Here is an 18,630-nt window from a genome sequence, read left to right as displayed (position 1 = left end):
ATATATAGTTGAAATGTATTCGCTGGTCGCATAAAATTGCTTCAAGAATCACGTGCCGGACTCAGTTTAACACCAAGATAAACAATTCTGATTCTTTATCTCGAGGTTTCTTAAACTTTTTTTCAGTCGCGACCCCTTTTTATCATGGAGATTCTTTCGCAACCCCCCAGAACCTCATAATATTCACGAAACTTTTGTGGGACCCCACAAGCATTGCGTAAATTCGACACACGCGTGTGTGAAATTGTCAATTTTTTCATTTGTACTGTAATATACTATTGCAGTTTTAGGTCATTAACTTTAATTTCTAATTTTAAGACATAGAATAATGTGAACATTTTAAATAAGTAGCAGACGAAATGACAGCGTCACGTGCAAAGCAAGTAAAATGAACATTTCTATTATAAAAAGAATGCATTGAAACGTTTTTCTTTGTCTGTATTGTCTTTATCTATTTTCAGATACCTTGTGTAAAAATATTTGGTAGTTGTAAAATTATTATAATAAGATAAAGAAATATCAAAATCGCTAAATGTTTAGGCGACCCCCCTGCTGCAGGTTCCGCTACCCTCAGTTTAAGAAACGCTGCTTTATCTCATCAATTTATTCACTGTATAGATCTTATAGCATAGGTGTATGTCATTAAGTAAATATTGTGCTTTTGCAGAGTTTATTTATATTAAGCTGGCAACGATTTTGGTGACTAATTTATGTCCTCAAATCGCCAAAAGTCTACAAACTTGGCCACATTTTGGTGCGGTCCCTGTATAACTGTAATGGATATTTTAACTGAATAACTGTAATTATATAACTGTAATTATATATTAATAACTAACTGTTAATATATTACTAAATAACTGTAATTATATATTAATAACTATGTGTAACTGTAACCGTATTCGGCCCTCACATGCCTTCCAGTAATTTCGAGAAGCAGAAAGTACTAGAAATATCTCGGCGGCCGGGTTAAAAACCCTATAAGACCGGAGAGAGTATCAGTTTCTTAGTTGTTTAGTTCAACGTATGTTCAGAGTATTGAGATATCTTTGCTTGAGCTTTCTTGTTAGATGCGCTTTGCATTTCATAGTGTTTACGTTCTTAGAAGTTTGAAGAGTAAATATTGACTGCAATCTGCGATACTGTGAATAGCTATACTACTATTTTTCTAGGAATTTCCACAACTGTCAAGAGTTTCTTTGGATAAAATAAATTTTATCAACCATCATCGGTTCTGTGCGCATTCAATCTATAACTAACTCGTACCCATACAACAATATATATATATATATATATATATATATATAATATAAAAAAATACGATGGCTTTGCTGTACGCAAACACGCAACCTCCAATTAACTTTCCGCAATTATTTAGGGTCTTCCCCCTAGACCAGGGGTCGGCAACCTGCGGCTCTTTTGATGTAAACTTGCGGCTCTCCAGTTCCATAAGGAAAAACGAATAATTTATTATCAAAACCCTTAATAAATAACAAAATATATTTTAAGTACCTAATTTCTCAATAGCTTCTATTTTCATAATCGTTAATTAGGCTTAACATGATCGTAATGAGATAAATTTGAACCATTGTTACTGTACTGTTAATTTAAACTAGCTCCGCCGTCAGCATGGCAGATGGTAAAAAAAAAGAGAACTGAAGAAGAAAACAGAGAATTCAATCAGGATTGGGCGGAGTCATTTGCATTCATATGCAACACAGATGCCTTCCGAGTTCTCTCATTTGCCATCAAAAACTCGCACACATTAAAAAGTTGAATTTGAGGAGACACTTCACTACAAAAGATACCTAGCTTGCTGGTAAATATCCAACTGGGGACGCACGAAAAAAGCTCTTGAAGAGTTAAAAAAAAAGTTACGTGCTAAGTAACTGGATGCAATCTTCCAATAATGTAAATCTGCCAAGCTCTGCAGTATCATTAGAAATTGCAAAATGAGTAAAACCCTTCATGTTAAATACGTCAAAGATTATTTTATATGTGCATCTAAATAACTGTTTCTTGATATCAAAATCAAAGCAGAAATCAGGAAAAAAAATCAAAGATTTGCCATTATTTGCAAAAGCAGTACAAGATAGAACTGCTAAGATGTTTTCAAATGTAACACATATGCAAGTGAAAGACATTCAGCCGGCTTCTGCCTTATCACTTGCTATAGATGAGTCTTGTGACATAAAAGACACGACACAAGTTACCCTTTTCGTAGGGTATATGTCCAAACGAAGAACTGTAGAATTGCTATCGCTCTCAGGACAAATTCTCGTGGAGAAGATATAGGAAATGATTGTGCAAAAATGCCTGGAAGACAATGGAATCGATATAAATAAAATCGTTTCGATAGCAACTGGTAGAGCCAGAAGTATGACAGGAATACATATAGGGCTAGCATCAATTCTTCAGAAAAAAGTAAACCATGAAATTCTAACGTTTCACTGTGTAATTCACCAAGAAGCGCTTTGTACCCAAACATTTCCGGCCGAAATAGTTGAGATCATGAACTTGGTAATTAAGATTATTAACAGCATTTTGTAAAAGCATTCTACCATCATCAGTTCAGAGATTTCCTTGAGAGATAACCAGTTTTCTGACCAACTTCTGCACAATAAAGTGTGGTGGCATTCCAGAGGTAAGTTATTGCAACGTTTTACTTTGTGCTTGTGTGAAATAAAAATATTCCTCAATGAAAAAAGCATTGACCATCCCGAATTGGAAGAAGGCAAAAGTAACCACAATGAAACTAAATGAGCTAAATCTAAAACTGCAAGAAAAGGGCAACCCAGTCTACGTCTTGCTTGAAGAAGTAGTTTGTTTCGAAAACAAATTACTTATTTATGTTTAAGACATGGAGAGCGGTAAATTAATTCATTTTAACCAATGCGACTATTGACACGAATTACTTCAACATAGTTTTAAATAACATGAAGGATGGATTCGTTGAGAGATTCGAACAATTCAAAGCAAACAAAAGTACTCTTGAGTTCATAGTAAATCCTGACAACGCAAATACAAATGATATCAACAATGAGACATTTGGAATTGATGCTGGATCGCTTCAAATGCAACTGCTATATTTGAAAATTAAAGACTTGTGGAGTGGCATGTTCACAGAACTCAAGAGCAAGTTGGAAGAGTTGGAGGTCCAGAAATGCATGCACATCGAGCAGCACAAGAGGGCAGCTCTAAAAAAAAATTCCGCGAGTTGAGGCCCTCATATTCGGGGCATGGAATAGTCTTCCAGAATGGTACAGTGAGGTGAAGAAGTTGGCATAAGAAGTACTGACGATCTTCGGATCGACATATTCGTGCGAGCAAGCTTTCTCTTGCATGAATATAATAAAATGTAACGCTTGAAATCAACTAACAAATAAAAATCTAGAGTTGTGCTTGAAACTTAACAGGTTACAAGCCAGATTAGTCAATCATTCAAAAGGCATGCAAAGCCAATGCTCTAATTGATGTAACTATCTATATTTGTGTTTATATATATATATATTATTCCGTTTTTAAAGCCGTTAATTTGAAGTAAAAAATCAAATACATATAATCAAAACTATAATATTGAAACGAAACTTTTTAGTGGCTCTTTAAAAACTGGGAAATTTTGTAAATTACAACGTTTGGCTCTTCCGTTTCAATAGGTTGCCTACCCAAACACACACACACACACACATATATATATATACATATATATATATGTATATATATATATGTAAAAAAATAAACAATATGTAAAAGATAAATTATAATTTAAATAGCAGCATAACACTGTATTCTAAAAATAATAATCTCTCTCCGCATTACGTCATTTCGAAATTAATCCATGTCATATGATTCTTACGTAATTATGCTGATGTAAATGGAAACTCAAACAGCTAATAATAATTTTACAGCAGTATTAATCATTCAATCAAAATACATTAAGAATCAAAACTAACTCTCTCTGAATTAAGATTTTATCCTGAGCATAACGTACTTTCTTGCTATTCTTCGGCCTAACTGGACTGCTGTCTGATGCTTCATTCTTACTTCAAAGTTATCAAAAATGTAAACATTTTGAAATAGTCACAGATAATGTGCCAAGTTGTTTGTGGCCGCAACATGCTTACTGAAATAAAATGAATATTTTGTCTAGTTCGGCTGCCAGTTTTCTATACATTGTGGATCTTGAGCTAATTTGACGCTGAAAGGTAGGAGTGTCGTTGATGCCGCCGGCGGTGGCAGAACTTGTAGTGTTGGCTGGAGTCACAATTTCCATCACAACTCGAGGAATGAGACTAGAATGTCGTGAGTTTTCTAGTTAGTGTGTGGAGCTAATTCCTTTTTACTAAGGGTAAATATTAGATGGCTCCCTCACTTCTACATAACATATACATTGTAGTTCGGCATTTTCAGTATTCTATGCCATCAAAATTCATGCTGTTCATTACGGAGTTTACCTTCAATGTTCTACACCATCAATATTGCAAAGACCTCTTTTATTGCACATATATTATTTTTCAGTAGGGTACGTCGTAGTAAAGTCGACACAGCAGAAAAATTTACTCAAAATTTCACGTGAATATAGAGTATTCAATTATTATTTATGAATAAAAAATCTTAATAAATAAAGCGTATGTAGCTACATTTATTACAATTTATACATGGAATTTATTTATGCATGAAATTTGTAAATGATTGGATGTACAAACGAATTAGACATTTGTTAGCCGAGAAAATAATATTTACAATAAATCTTACCACTACAAGAAGACACATAGGGTCAACACACACAAAAACGAATAAAATTTACAGTTAAAAAAATTGCAGAACATAAACTAGCAAAACTTTGTAAGCCACAGTCTGTAAAACATTATAGAGCAAAATAAGTTTAGGCGTTAATAGCCTTCAATATAACACGTATAAAAAATATCGTCTGCATTAGTAATGAAATTCATTAATATTTGTATGCGAGTATAATATTGAAATGTAAGTAGGAAACTAAATTTAGTAATGGATGTGAAATCTTTCTGATGTTCATACACACTCTGCTGCAAGGTTCCGTACCTTTGGTTGTAGTATCAAGCATCTAGGTGGGTAATGGGTAATATTTTCCATTCTTCTAAAACGGCAGTTTCTAACTTTTTAGGAATAACTGGACTGAGACGGCATGTTCAAGGGCATCCTAAAGATTTCAGTGGTTGAGGTTGGGTGAATATTGTAGCCATTTCGAAGGAGCCTTTCTTTATTCCCAAGATGATTATCTACAGGTAAAGTTAAAAGTATGGAGGACACCAGCGATGTACCATAGGTCAACTTGTAATGCCTTCCCATACTAACTCTTTAAGAGAGAAAAAAAAAAGGGGGGGTAATTGCAAGTTTTATAAGAATTTGCATAGACTGAAGCTTTTCAAAAGGTCTAAAGTTTACCTATTATGGTACATCGTGCAATTCCACAGTACGCCCCCGCATCCAGTATTTATTAAAAATAATGGTGTAGAGCATAAGTAGATTACAAAATAGTAGGAATACAATTTGAGATTCACAAGATAAATTGAACATCTGATTTGGTGCAACAAAAATAGGAGATAAACATAATTAATAAGCAAATAAACATAATGAGATAATTATAATTAGTACTGGCAACACAATGTTAAATGAATTGTTATAATAATGCTAAAGAGGTTGGTGTCCATGGGGTATTTCAGATATATTGGTTTATTGCAGTTTATAAAGTTCACGAGCAGATCCATTTTGTCCATAATCACAGCATGTAAAAGTTCACCAAGTTTAAACTGTATGTGGATTTACACTTGACAGAGATCTAGGCCGTAGGAAGAGAGTCGTTGCATAATTTTCTGAAACTTTGAATACTGATGTTTATCTTTAATTAAAAACCTTTGGAATGCCAGGAGGTCAGTTCTTGGGGATTTTATGTGAATATCCTCAGTTAAGGGGCATGAGAAAACGTAGTGATCAGGAGTTCCCTGTTCCCCACATATACAGATATCAGAATTTGCCAAATTTCTTGCGTAGAAATATGTGGGGAAGGGTCCATGTCCTGTAATAAAGTAATTTAGGGAAGGATTCGAGTTCAGAGATGCTAAGCTTACATTGGGCATCAAGTTATATGTGCGTCTTCCCTGTGGAGCATTGTTCCACAAATCTTGCTAAGATTTTGAAGCAAGTTGTTTTAGTTGGTACTTGAAATTTGAGCGAGGCCACGGAATGATGATTTCAGTACCATCTTTATTAATAGCTGCTTCTTTGGCTAGTTCATCTGCCTGATCATTACCAAAATGGCCACTATGTCCTTTGATCCATGAAATTTGAATTTTGTAGTTTGGGATTTTGCCAAGAAGAGAATTTATGTCGGATATCAATGGAGAGGAAGGTAAGAGATTTTTAATAGCTAGAATAGCTGCTTGGGAGTCAGATTTTATGCTAAATTCGTTGAGATTTTTGAGAATGGCTATTTCAATCGCTGCTTTTATAGCTGACAATTCCGCTTGGAAAACACTATTATTATTATGGAGATGGCCTTTCCATTTGATGATATTTGAGGGGGTAATTTGACAAAAAGACTGCGGAACCAACTTTTCCTTCAATTTTTGATCCATCAGTATAAGCAATTGGAGATGAACTTAAATTTTCTTCAGACGTGAGGAATATTATTTTGCTGAAGCGAAGCGCTGAATGGATAAGATTGGGGTTAATTTTCTTTTCATAGTTGATGGCCAAAAGGTTTGGTTGTTGAATTCTGCGGCTTGGTTAAGTTGAAGGACTTTCATATAGGTGCATTCCATTTCTGCACTGATTGATAACGGAAGAGTACCAGCTAGAGTATCAAGTGCTATATTTGAAGTTGTGCGATACGCCTGAGTAATGCAAAGAGTAAATAGTCTTTGAATTGAATTTAAACATTTCATCTTTCTCACTGTCATTGGTTGTGCCCAAATTCCGACTCCGTAATTTACCATTTTTGAGATGACTGTTTTTAGAAGAATACGTGTTATATGGGGATTTAAGCCCCAGTTATAACTATGCATACGTCGTAGGCAGTTAGCTATTTATGTTGTACGAAGTTTAATATTTTGTAGATGAGGAATCCAGAAGAATTTCTTGTCGATTGTTAAACCGAGGTACTTGATTGTGTTCACAGATTTAATCTTTTGATTATCAATTTTTAGAGCTAAAGCTTTAGTTATATTTTGTCCTGGTTTATGGATCACTAAGACTTGGGACTTACTATGTGAAATTTGTAGTTTTTGAATTTTGCAAAGTTGGTTAAATAACTGGAGTGTTTCGTTGCAATTATTCTGTAAAATGTCTCTGGTACGGCCACTTGTAATAAAAGCTACATCATCTGCAAAAGCTACAATTTTTGAGTGATCTGGCCATGGATAGGCAATGATGTTGTTGAAGCTGATATTCCAGAGATCTGCACTCATGCAAGACCCCTGAGGACATCCTCGGACTTGATTACGCACAATTTCAGTGTTGTTGTAAAGAATCATACTTTTCCTGTTTCTGAAGTAATCTTGAATAATTAGAAATAAATTTTGAGGGCACTTAAAGGAACGCAGCACTTGTAAAATTGCTGGCCACCATAAAGAATCAAAAGCTGATTTTAAGTCGAGACATATTATTGCAGAATGAAGTTGGTTGATTTTATTGTTTCTGACTTGTTCAAGAGCTGAATTAATTGCATGACGTTTTGAAAGTAGGCTTCGAAATCCAAACTGGTTATTGCTTATTAAGTTTTGCTGTAAACATGAAATTTTAGACGACCAATAATACATCTTTCCAAAACTTTTCCCAGGGCTGGGAGAAGATTTATCGAGATTAAGATTTAGGTTCATCGGAGCTTTTATTCTTCTTATTGAAGAGTATTATATTACCAATTTTTCAGGCAATCAGGAAAGGTAGAGAGCTCTATACATCGATTGCAAAAACTACAGATTATGGCAGGATGGGCTTGATTGATTAATTTTATAATGTGGTTATCGATGCCATCTGGACCTGGTGCCTTTTTTAAAGCTAGGTTTTTAATTATTTGCTTTATTTCTTGTTTTGAGAACGGAATATCGTTGTCTGTTTGTGGAATGTCATCGCAGTTACGGATTCTGGTTTGAGTAGGCGAATCTTCAGCTGGATCATCTTTTAGAAAGACAGAGTCAAGAATCTCATTTAGGGTTGAGAGAATGGCATCCTGAATTTCAGCAGAACTTGAAAGCAAATTTGAGGGAAGTTGGATTTGCGACGGTTAAAATATTTTACTACTGGCGATCTTGTATAAGGTGCCATAAATTTCTTTATTGTTTGAACAATATTTGCGCCAACTTTTTAATTTAGATTCGAGAATCATCTTTTTGTAGTTTGCATTTTCTTTTTTGAATTTGAGCCAGGCTTGGTGTCTTAATTTCAGTAATCGATTTCATTTTCCGTTTCAATGCTCTCGCCTTATGCTTTTGAGCGCGTAACTCTTTAGTCCACCAATTTATATGAAAGTAAGGTTTTGCAGATCGTATTGGAAAGGTATTTTCACATATTTCTTGAATTTTTTTTATAAAATCTTCTGTAGCTTTATTTAGATCTTCTTTTGTTGCACTTAGTTGGAAGGAAGAAGTCACTGGAAGTGCGGATTGTTGAATTTGCTTAATAAAGTTCTTTTCTTTCTTTTTAGTAATTTTAAAACGTTTCATTAAAACTGATTCTGAGTTCTCTTTGATTTCAAAAGTAATATATTTATGATCTGAGTGGGAGTTGTCTTCTTCAATTTTGCGATTTGAAATCGAATTAATTGTTTAATTGAATTGAATTAATTGAATAATCCCATACATTGTTTCGAAAGAAGGTAAATCCGAGGCTTGGTTATGAATGACAAGATTATGTGAATTGAAGAATTCCTCAAGGGACCTTCCTCTTGGACTTGTGGAGTTGTAGCCCCAAAGCTGGTTTTGTGAATTGAAGTTTCCACAAATTATGTGTGGACCTCGGAAGGAAAACAAGATGGATTCTAAATCTTGAAGCAAATGAGAAATATCCTCGGAGGGAGATGCATAAATACTTGAAATAAGAAGTTGAGAGTTGGAACTATTAAGACTGATTGTAACTAGGTCTCTTTTGGCTGTAATTAGAATCGGGTGCCGGCTATGATTAAAACTAATGATAGCTGCTCTGGGATGTTGATTAGGGGACTGAGGAGAATATTGAAAGACATTCCAAGACGTTGGAATGCTACTTACTTTCACCTTCGATACAATAGGGTTCTTGGATTAAAACAAAGTCTTTATGGTTAGGAGTTAAGAATTCTGCTAGATGATCAGAAGCCGTTTTTGCCCTTTGTAAGTTGATTTGGAGAAAACGAATTGAAGAAAATGGTATCGAGTTTTTTAGTAAGGTTGGGGGTAGATTATTTTGTACATCACTGTCCACGTTATAATCTTGAGTTGAAGCGTTGTTCTTTAAATTGCGCTCTTGCATGTTAGTTACAACTGAAGAATTTTTAGTTATGGATGATGGCAACATATGAGGTTGTGGCTTTGTCCGGGTACAATAATTTGTTGAGCTGACTCCTGTAAGTGTGGCATGTTCTTTCATGAGCACCGTGATCAGTTGGCAACGAAGAACCAGTTTCTTGGTTACTTCGCACACAATTTACATAGAGTTTTACGTTTGAGGTACACTGCCTATGGGAATGTTGTTTTGCGCAGATGGAACAGCAGGGAGGATTTTGACAGCTTCGACTGTTATGTCCAAGACCCTGGCAATGAAGGCAACGGGGAAGTGAAATGTAGGGACGGAAGGAACACGAGTTGAATCCAATGAAGACTCTTGACGAAGTAAAACAGTCACTAGAATCTGAAGAAATTTCTACAATCCATTTATTTGTATTTTCAGATCGATGAACTGGAGAACACGAAATATCAAGATTATTATTTGATGTAATTTTCAATACCTTGCAGAACCTCTTGTAAAGACCTGCTGGTCGATGTGGTAGCGAAAGAAAATCCAGCTCATTTTTGGGATTTTCCCAGCCTGAAAGCTTAGTGTTCAATGCTACCACTAGGCTTGTTCTTCGTTCCTCTTTCCTAACCCCCAAAGTTCAATGCAAATCTTAAATCGTTCACTTAAAACATTCAAATGCTTTTCAAGTCGATGCTTCACAGTGCTTCTCTTGCTTTGATGCTTAAAGGGACACAAACTATGGTCCCGAGCATTATAGTCTTTTCACCTGTAATCTTTGCTGCATAGTCACATGCATTAATATTCCAAATATTTTTAAACCATTTCTGCAGTAGTTTACCAATTGTGCTTAACTAATAAGACTATATACTCGTCATCAGAGGTTACGGTACCCGTTGGATTACCGGAAAGAGTTCTTCAGTCAATAACTGAGCCACTCATTGAAAATTGTTTTCAAAGGCAAGACATTGCAGAGTGGTCAGCACGAAAGAAAATAACTTTTGTATACCGCCCTACTTCTAACCGGTTAACAGCTCTCCAGCGTTGAGAACCATATAATCGTCGTCTTTATTGATCTTGTCTAACCATCGTCTTTTAATATTTTTCTATCAACTCAAAGGTTTCAAAAACACGTTGTATGCAGCCAATGCCTGATTTACATATTTATGAGGAGTGTATTGTAAATTCTCACATCATATAATATTTTCATCTTTCTTTTTACAAATAAAATGAGTTTTCTCCAAGAAATTAAAGCACGCATTTCGAAGTTCAGAACTTACATGGCGTGTTTAACTTTTGAAAAGTGATATGAAACCCAGCTGGCAAGTGTACACATATTGATGCAATTCATGTTAGCGCTGTTTTTTCCGAATTTTTCAGAATTGCCGCCATCCACATGCATAGCAATTTCTTATAAAGGCTGGACTGAAAGAAGGAAGGTTTTGCAGAGAAATAATGCAGAAAAATGTTAATGAAGTTTAGCTATTAAACAATAATTTTCATTAATAACTATAAATGTATGTAATTAATCAAGAAAACAAAAATTAAAACTTCATCTTTCCATGAATCATTATTATCTCTGGATCTAGGGATGCTTAAGGAAACATTGGTGTTAATTCCTTGTGTTAGTCATCCTTGCGGACTGTGTGCTAGTTAACGCAGGATGTTTGTTTCTTGTTCTGTTTGGTCTGTGTTTGATAAGGTATGAATATATGTACAGCAGAAGCAGCAGATGTTTCGAAAATAACCTCAGCACTGGGAGTCGCAATAATAAGCTGTGGCATATGAAGCCTGAAGAAACTAAGTATTGGGTCGCGAGCAAAAACCGAAAAGAAATCACTATCATACGCTTATGAATTAGTCATTCTCGGGTTACCCATTAGCACCTGCTAAAAGGCGAGAATGCCCCAATCTGTGCAAACTGTAATGCTATATTATCTGTGGTTCATATTTTAATTGACTGTCGAAGTCTTAAATCCCTTAGGTTAAAACATTTTGATTCGTTCACCTTATCTCTGTTTAAATTAATTGGAGTCAATCTTCATTTTAATCTGTTCGACTTGTTTAAAAGATACAGGCTTTTACCGAAAAGATCAAATAATACACTCTTTTCTGCGTTAAAAATATAATTGTTTTTAACGCTATACAAATTTTAAAGTAGGATAAATTGTTTTTAATTTTTTACACTAGGATATCCGATATTTTGCTCTGCATTTTTCTTAGACAGTTTTCAAAATTTTTGGTTCCAACTTCTTGTTTCTATTATCATGGCACCTCTCTTTTACTCCATATACTCTAATCAAATGCTTGGAGCATTATGACGCAGCAGGTTATAACGCCATAAACACCATCGCCTTCCCTGAGAACTGGTTCTTAGAATTTTAAATTGATTTTTTGTTAATGAAATTATTATTTATTTCTAATCGGAAGAGAATTGCAGGAAGGAAAAACATTTTTAATTTATTTTAAGCATCTTCTGTCACATTTGTTTCTTGGTTCTGTCATTTTTGCTTTCATATTTGACTCTCGCTCGGAATCCAGTTACTATCGATCATGTGAAATGTGTTGATAATTCACATATACTTGACTCCTTTGCGTTTCAGAATGATAATACTGGATTTTTATTTTAAGTTTTTAATTTTTAATTATTTTTAAGGAAATATGCCAAAATAATACTGGATTTGAACTTTTATCATGTATTGAAAATAATGCGTGCAACATTTTGGTTTAGAATTCTTGCTGCCTGTTCAAGTATTTGATATCAATAACACGTAGTTAAATTGTAATGTAATAAATTAAATATTTTCATATTTATTCGTAGTATGCTATCGTTATTCGAGACGGTCAGAAGCTGACGATGCCTGCTGAAGACGTTGTAGTAGGAGATATAGTAGAAGTCAAGGGTGGAGATAGAATTCCTGCCGATATGAGAGTTATTTCATCTCAGGCATGTAAAGTTGACAACTCATCGCTCACCGGAGAGTCCGAGCCACAAACCAGAACACCTGAAGCGACAAATGACAATCCTCTGGAAACTAGGAATTTGGCTTTCTTTTCCACCAACTGCGTCGAAGGTCAGTTGCTTTTCTGAAATTTTCTAACTCAAAGGTTCTTACTGTTGGTGAAACTAGAAAGAGAACACTGAGCACAAAAAATATCAAACCTTGATAAAAGCCTGGTTTTTGACATTTTAATGAGATGAAGGTAATGTTATTAATAATCAGATTTTAGGAGATTTCTCTGCAGCTTTCCTTTTAAGATTAACATCATCTAATGTGTAAAGGTACTTTCAAATTAAAACCATATGTGAAAGGAAATTTTCATCTGCAAAATATGTTACTTAGCTGTTATTTAAAAATTCAGCTAGATGAAACTATGTAGATAGATAGTTTTTAAATTAAATTTATTTTTCATAATGAAAATGTATTTCTGAATTTTAGATCTTTAAATGTGGTTTTTTTTATTTTCAAGTTCAGATTTTACATGACGTGCTTAACTTTTGAAAAGTAATATGAAACTTCCCAGCTGGCAGTGTACACATATTAATGCAATTCATGTTAATGCTATTTTTTCCGAATTTTTCAGAATTGCCACCACCCACGTGTATGAAAATTTCTGATAAAGAATGGAATGAAAGAGGGAAGGTTTTTGCAGAGAACTAATGCAGAAAAATGTTAAGCCTGAAATTAAGTATTGGGTCACGAGCAAAAACCAAAAAGAAATCACTTCATACTCTTACGAATTAGTCATTCTCGGATACAAACTGTAATGCTACGTTATCTGTGATTCATATTTTAATCGACTGTCGAAATCTTAAATCCCTTAGGTTAAAACATTTTGGTTCGTTCAACTTATCTTTGTTTATATTTAATTGGACTCAATTTTCATTTTAATCTGTTCGACATGCTCAAAAGATACAGGCTTTTACCGAAAAGACCAAATGATGCACTCTTTTCTGTGTTAAAAATATAATTGTTTTTAACGCTATACAAACTTTAAACTAGGACAAATTGTTTTTAATTTATCACAGTAGGGTATTCGAGTTTTTGCTCTGCATTGTTCTTAAGTCAGCTTTCAGAATTTTTTGATTCAAACTTCTTATTTCTATTATTATGGTATCTACCTTTTATAACTCCATCTACTCTAATCATACGCTTGGAGCATTATGACGAAGCAGGTTATAACGCCATAAGCACCATCACCTTCCCTGGGACTTAGAATTTTAGGAATTTTAAATTGATTTTCTACGAAACGGCATCGATGGAAGAAAATTGTGTGAAAAATGTTTTTGTGGAGTCGTAAAATTAAATCATTCGTCAACAGGTGTTTAGAAGATTGTTTCGACGCAATCCTCTGTATATTAAGAGCATCAGGAATTGGTTTGAAAATTATTTTAAAGAAACTTGTAGCATGGGTAATCTTTCAAGAAGTGGTGGATCTACTGTGAAAAATGAGACAGTTGACAGCATTTATGAATCAGACAAAAACATATCAAGGACCGAATCATTGCGTACACTAGTTGGTGATGTTATATTCTGAAGGCTAAAATAACTGATGCTGTGTCAAGTGTTACAGAGAAACGTGGAAGAACACGTAGAACTAGAATACCCACTTCACATTTTTCAGGCTGTAAAACTTTTTGAAATTTACGAATGTAGCGCTACTTGTAAAATTCTTAAGTACTACATTTATTTCCAAAAAATCATATAATCTAATTTTAATCCTTTTCACGCAAAAAAATTTTGTTAACTGAGAAAAATGTATATACATATTAATTATAAAAGTATGTATTGATATTATTACGAATTTTGTATATACGCAAATAATTTTAGTGAAATTATACGTGAAATTGCCGCACGTTTTGCAAAATGTAACAGGAAAGGTTTGAAGAAAGGTGATTCGACTAGATTTTGCTTTGATTATCACCGTTTGAACGAGGTCACGAAGAACGACACTTACCGTCTTCATAGAACTGATGACACAGACATTCTGTCTGGAAGCAAGTGGTTTTCGAGACTTCATTTAAAGAGTGGATATTGGCAGGAATACATCCTGATAAACGAGAAAAGACGGCATTTATTACCGAAGAAGGACTTTGGCAGTTCAAAGTGGTGCCATTTTTATTATGTAATGCGCCGCCAACATTCGAACCCCTTATCAAGAACCGTGCTGATAGGTCTTTCCTACGAACCCTGTCTGATATACCTGGATGACATCATCTCCGGAAAAGTTTTGAAGAACATTCGGAAAATATTAGGAAGGTGCTTCAGAAAGTGAAGGAAGCCAATCTAAATGAAGTCTTACCAAATGTACAGACAGAAAGTGACTTACCTCGGATATGTGATTTCCGACGATGGTGTGTCTGTGAATTCAGAAAATGTGTCGGCAGTAAAAGACTAGAAACTCCTTTAAAATATCCATCAGATGATGGATATTTTAAAGGAGTCTGGGGCCACCTGGGGCTTTGCACAGATTATACGAGATTTGTAAAGGACGTTTTCATTGCCTTTGACTTCCTGCGATCTCTGCCATAAGTTGTTGATGGCAATAAATACATACTTAATAATACATAATCTATGATATTCCGTTATCATAGATTACTTGACAAACTAGCTGAAGCTTATCCTGTTCCTGATCACGGGGTTGTCACGATAGCAGAGTTAATGATACAGCATTGGATTTCCAGGTTTGGAGTGCCTTTTCAGTTGTATTTCGATCAATGAAGAAATTTTGTTTCGGCTGTTAATGAAGAACTCTGCAAACTATTGGCATCGACAAAACCCAAACGACACCTTTATATCCCTAGTCAGACTACTTGGTAGAAAGGTTTAATCGAACCATCCTTAATAACTTCTCTTTGGTGGTTTCTAAAAAACCAACAGGACTGGGACAAGAAGTTACCTTTTTTTACTGGCCTATCGTAGTGCTGTCCACGAGACTACCAGCTGTTTACCGTATCAGATATTATTCGGTCGGCTGAGGAGTGCATTCGAGATCTCCAGGTACGGTTTGAAGTGATGCACAATTTTGCACAAGAGCGAGTCAACTTAGCGATGGAAAAGATGAAGACCTGATACGGCACAGGCTGAACGACGTTGTAGTTCAGATCCGTAGGTCATTAAATTCCAAGCCTTTGGTCATTCATTACAACAGGCTAGCTCGTTACGATGTCCACAGCACGTACCCTCCATAGTGTATATAATGTAAATGAACTAAAGCCTTGGTCCTGTTTGTATATAAATTTGTAAATTCCTGCATTTATTTATTGATTTAATATTTGATTAGCTGTATGTTATTTATTGAAATTATTGTTTTAGTATTGCATTGATTTCCTTCGTTCTAAGTATGGCTCCTTCTCCAGGAATTGTGTTGCCTGGGCGTGTAATCCTTGGGTAGGAGGCAATGTTAGGAATTTTGTATATACGTAAATAATTTGTTAGGCTTATCCTAAGTTTATAGCAGTTATTTTGTAAGTTAAAGCTTCTTTCTTATCTCTCTTAAATTCAGCTTATAATTTCCTTACCAGATTAAATTCAGCTTATAATTTCCTTACCAGAATATGTTTTTAGAATTGCTTTTAATGCAAATGAGATTGAGTAGTATCTAAGTCGAAGTTCCACTGACTTCGGCAGAGAGAAGCAGATCTTCTGACCAGGCCCGCGCCGACAATATGTGCAAGGTCGTGTGGCGCACGGCGGCGCCGAGTCAAAAAGGCACCAGGTAATCATTAAAACAAGCATTTTGTCTCGCTGCTTTTATGAACAGGAAAATTCTTGTCTTATTTTATCACCCCTTCCGGCCTCGACTTAGGTAAACTACTGATTAGGGTCTGTATCTAGGCAGTCTTGGCCACGAGTGTTTAAAATCAGTCTCTACAGGACGGCGATGACTACTGTTCATCTACTGTTTCAGGCTCGTCAGGAACCATATGGTACTGTCTTGTGCGTTCCGTTCGTTGTGATGGAGCTATATAGTCACATAGTCATGGTAGTTCGGGGAGAATCACCCCCGTCGATGGAGGTGGCGAATTCAGCAAGCCTTTAAACTGCTTGAGGCTTCCAGTGGGCGCTTGGAGCCTCAAAACTAAATATTCATATCCTTTCCTTGGTTTCTTTCCTGGGGGGCGCCTAAAGCCGACGTCTGTATACCATGAAGTTGCGTTAGCAGGCCGTATTGGTGATCCGATCTGTCTGACAGTGTTTAAGTGACTTCGTTCTGCTGTCCGCGGTTGGAGCTCTTGTTGATGGCAGATGTTTTTGCCTTCCCTCCAGAACGGGAACTTAGAATGTGAGTTGCTGACTATTCCTGTCGACTCAGGTTAGACTTGGCTTGTCGGCTCGGCCGATAGGTTAGCGGCTTCTTGGATCGCCTTTAAGGGTTGGGGCGTTTAACATTGTTAAGGCAGCCTCGACCTTGCCAAGTCTGAGTGCCCCTTCCTCTTAGCACACTGTCTTACTTGATCGAAAGTTATGACCAGGGCAAGAGTTCGTCTCTGGTCTTCTCTTCTGTCTTATTTGACCGTAAAAATACTTGCTGCCGATGCCTCTGTAAGAGAACATGCATTCGATAAATTGCTTAATCCTTATTTTGTGTCTACTGTTGCAATTGAAGTAATTTGTAGCAAAATTTATCTTTTTTGTGATTGATTATCTTTACTTATTGTTTTTCTATATAAAAAAGAGCAAATGCAGTTACATATTATACTAACCCGCGAGCACGCGCTCTGGGTCCAAAAGAACCGATTCGGGATTTTTGAAGAAAAAATTCTAAATCTTCAGAAAACATGTTACATCTGTGCCAACAGTAAATTTTAAGATCAACCATGAAAAAATATGCACATTAAATTTTTTAATTTCTGAAAATGCATTTATGGAATAAAATTTCTTAAAGGAATAGAAATTTATATTATATATTAGCTTATTAAAAAATAATCTCTGTGTCGATTTTTTATTTTCTTTATTAGCACTAAAGGTACCGAGGAAAAAATGCAATAACAAATGTTAGCAGTACTTTATACAAAGTGTTGTGTGTTCCACTTACAAATTTTTTCACATACTTTCGTGTTTTGTGTGCGTTTTCTCTGGTCAAAATCTTAATTCTTTTTTACCTGATAATTTTTTTCTGATAAAGCAATTTGTGCCATTCTCACTTTCGTTTTCAGAATCTATATCAGTTTCTGAGAATCATTATTATATGAACTAAACATTCATGATCAAGTCCATCCTCATTTTCTTGAATATATTTATTCTACTCCAGTTAATGCATCTAAAAACCTTTAAATCTGTTTAAAAAAATCGAGTATTTATGCACAAATCGTCGCTTTTCTGAATTAAAAGGCTAACCTAAGTTTAACAAGTTTAACATAATATGTAACTGCACTTATTATGTAGAGTAACAAGAACAACAAGGAATCACCAAAACAAAAAATCAGAGAGAAGATAAATGTTGCACAAGTTACTACGATTGCAACAGTAGACACAAAATAAGGACTAGGGAGTTTGTGGAACGCGTTTACGGCGCCCCCTGTACCCTTGCATACGCATCGGCATTAAGTATTTTTGTTTACATATCTTTTCAAGATCAGCTCATCTTATGTGTCAAAAACTGCAAAAAGCATTAACTGATAAAAATAAAAGCGATATAAATAGTATAAATCTTATGCATGAACTGAAGCGTTTTGAAACTTTTGGAGGAAATTTAGTATCGCCGGTTGAAATTACGCTATATCGTTGTCAACAACATAGCGGTGTGTAAAAAAGAATTTGGAATATATCCCTAGATATCAGACCCCTAAAGCATTTTTTTGTGCCTTGTTGTAATCATGTCCTGCTGTAATCATATTTTGAACCTTGTCGTAAACTACGCTGTTGAACAACAGTTTATTCAGTGCAAACTTATTAGATATGGATATGAATTTGTTTTTAATTTTAAGATAATAAATATTCAGCGATATATTTGTTATCCAATGCATTTAGTATATTATTTCGCTTCGTTTGTTGCTTTTTTATAACATGTTGTTGTTGACTAATGCTCACTCGTATGACCTATAGTCAGCCCACGAAACTACTCGTGGCAAGGAGCGCAAGATATGCCTGTCGTTGGCAATGGCCTTGAGCACATTACTGGTGACAGTGCGGTTTATCTGAGTTTCGCCTCCAATTCTGATGGAGA

At 35.2% G+C, this 18,630-nt stretch overlaps 1 protein-coding gene across 2 annotated transcripts in view; it reads left to right on the top strand.

Annotated features, from left to right (window-relative positions):
* Window positions 1–18,630, top strand: part of LOC118185457 (sodium/potassium-transporting ATPase subunit alpha-like) — a 364,057-nt gene that overhangs the window by 223,817 nt on the left and 121,610 nt on the right. For both annotated transcript variants that reach the window (XM_085825310.1, XM_085825309.1), the window contains exon 6: window positions 12,281–12,533. In XM_085825310.1, the coding sequence (XP_085681436.1) occupies window positions 12,281–12,533 (253 nt within the window). The remainder of the gene's footprint in view (window positions 1–12,280; window positions 12,534–18,630) is intronic.

The sequence above is a fragment of the Stegodyphus dumicola genome, chromosome 10, assembly GCF_044657685.1.
Source record: "Stegodyphus dumicola isolate Sdum_Otavi_A_Nest chromosome 10, ASM4465768v1".
NCBI classification, from domain to species: Eukaryota; Metazoa; Arthropoda; class Arachnida; order Araneae; family Eresidae; genus Stegodyphus; species Stegodyphus dumicola.
Note: the sequence above shows the minus strand (reverse complement) of the source record. Positions and strands in the feature narration are given on the sequence as shown.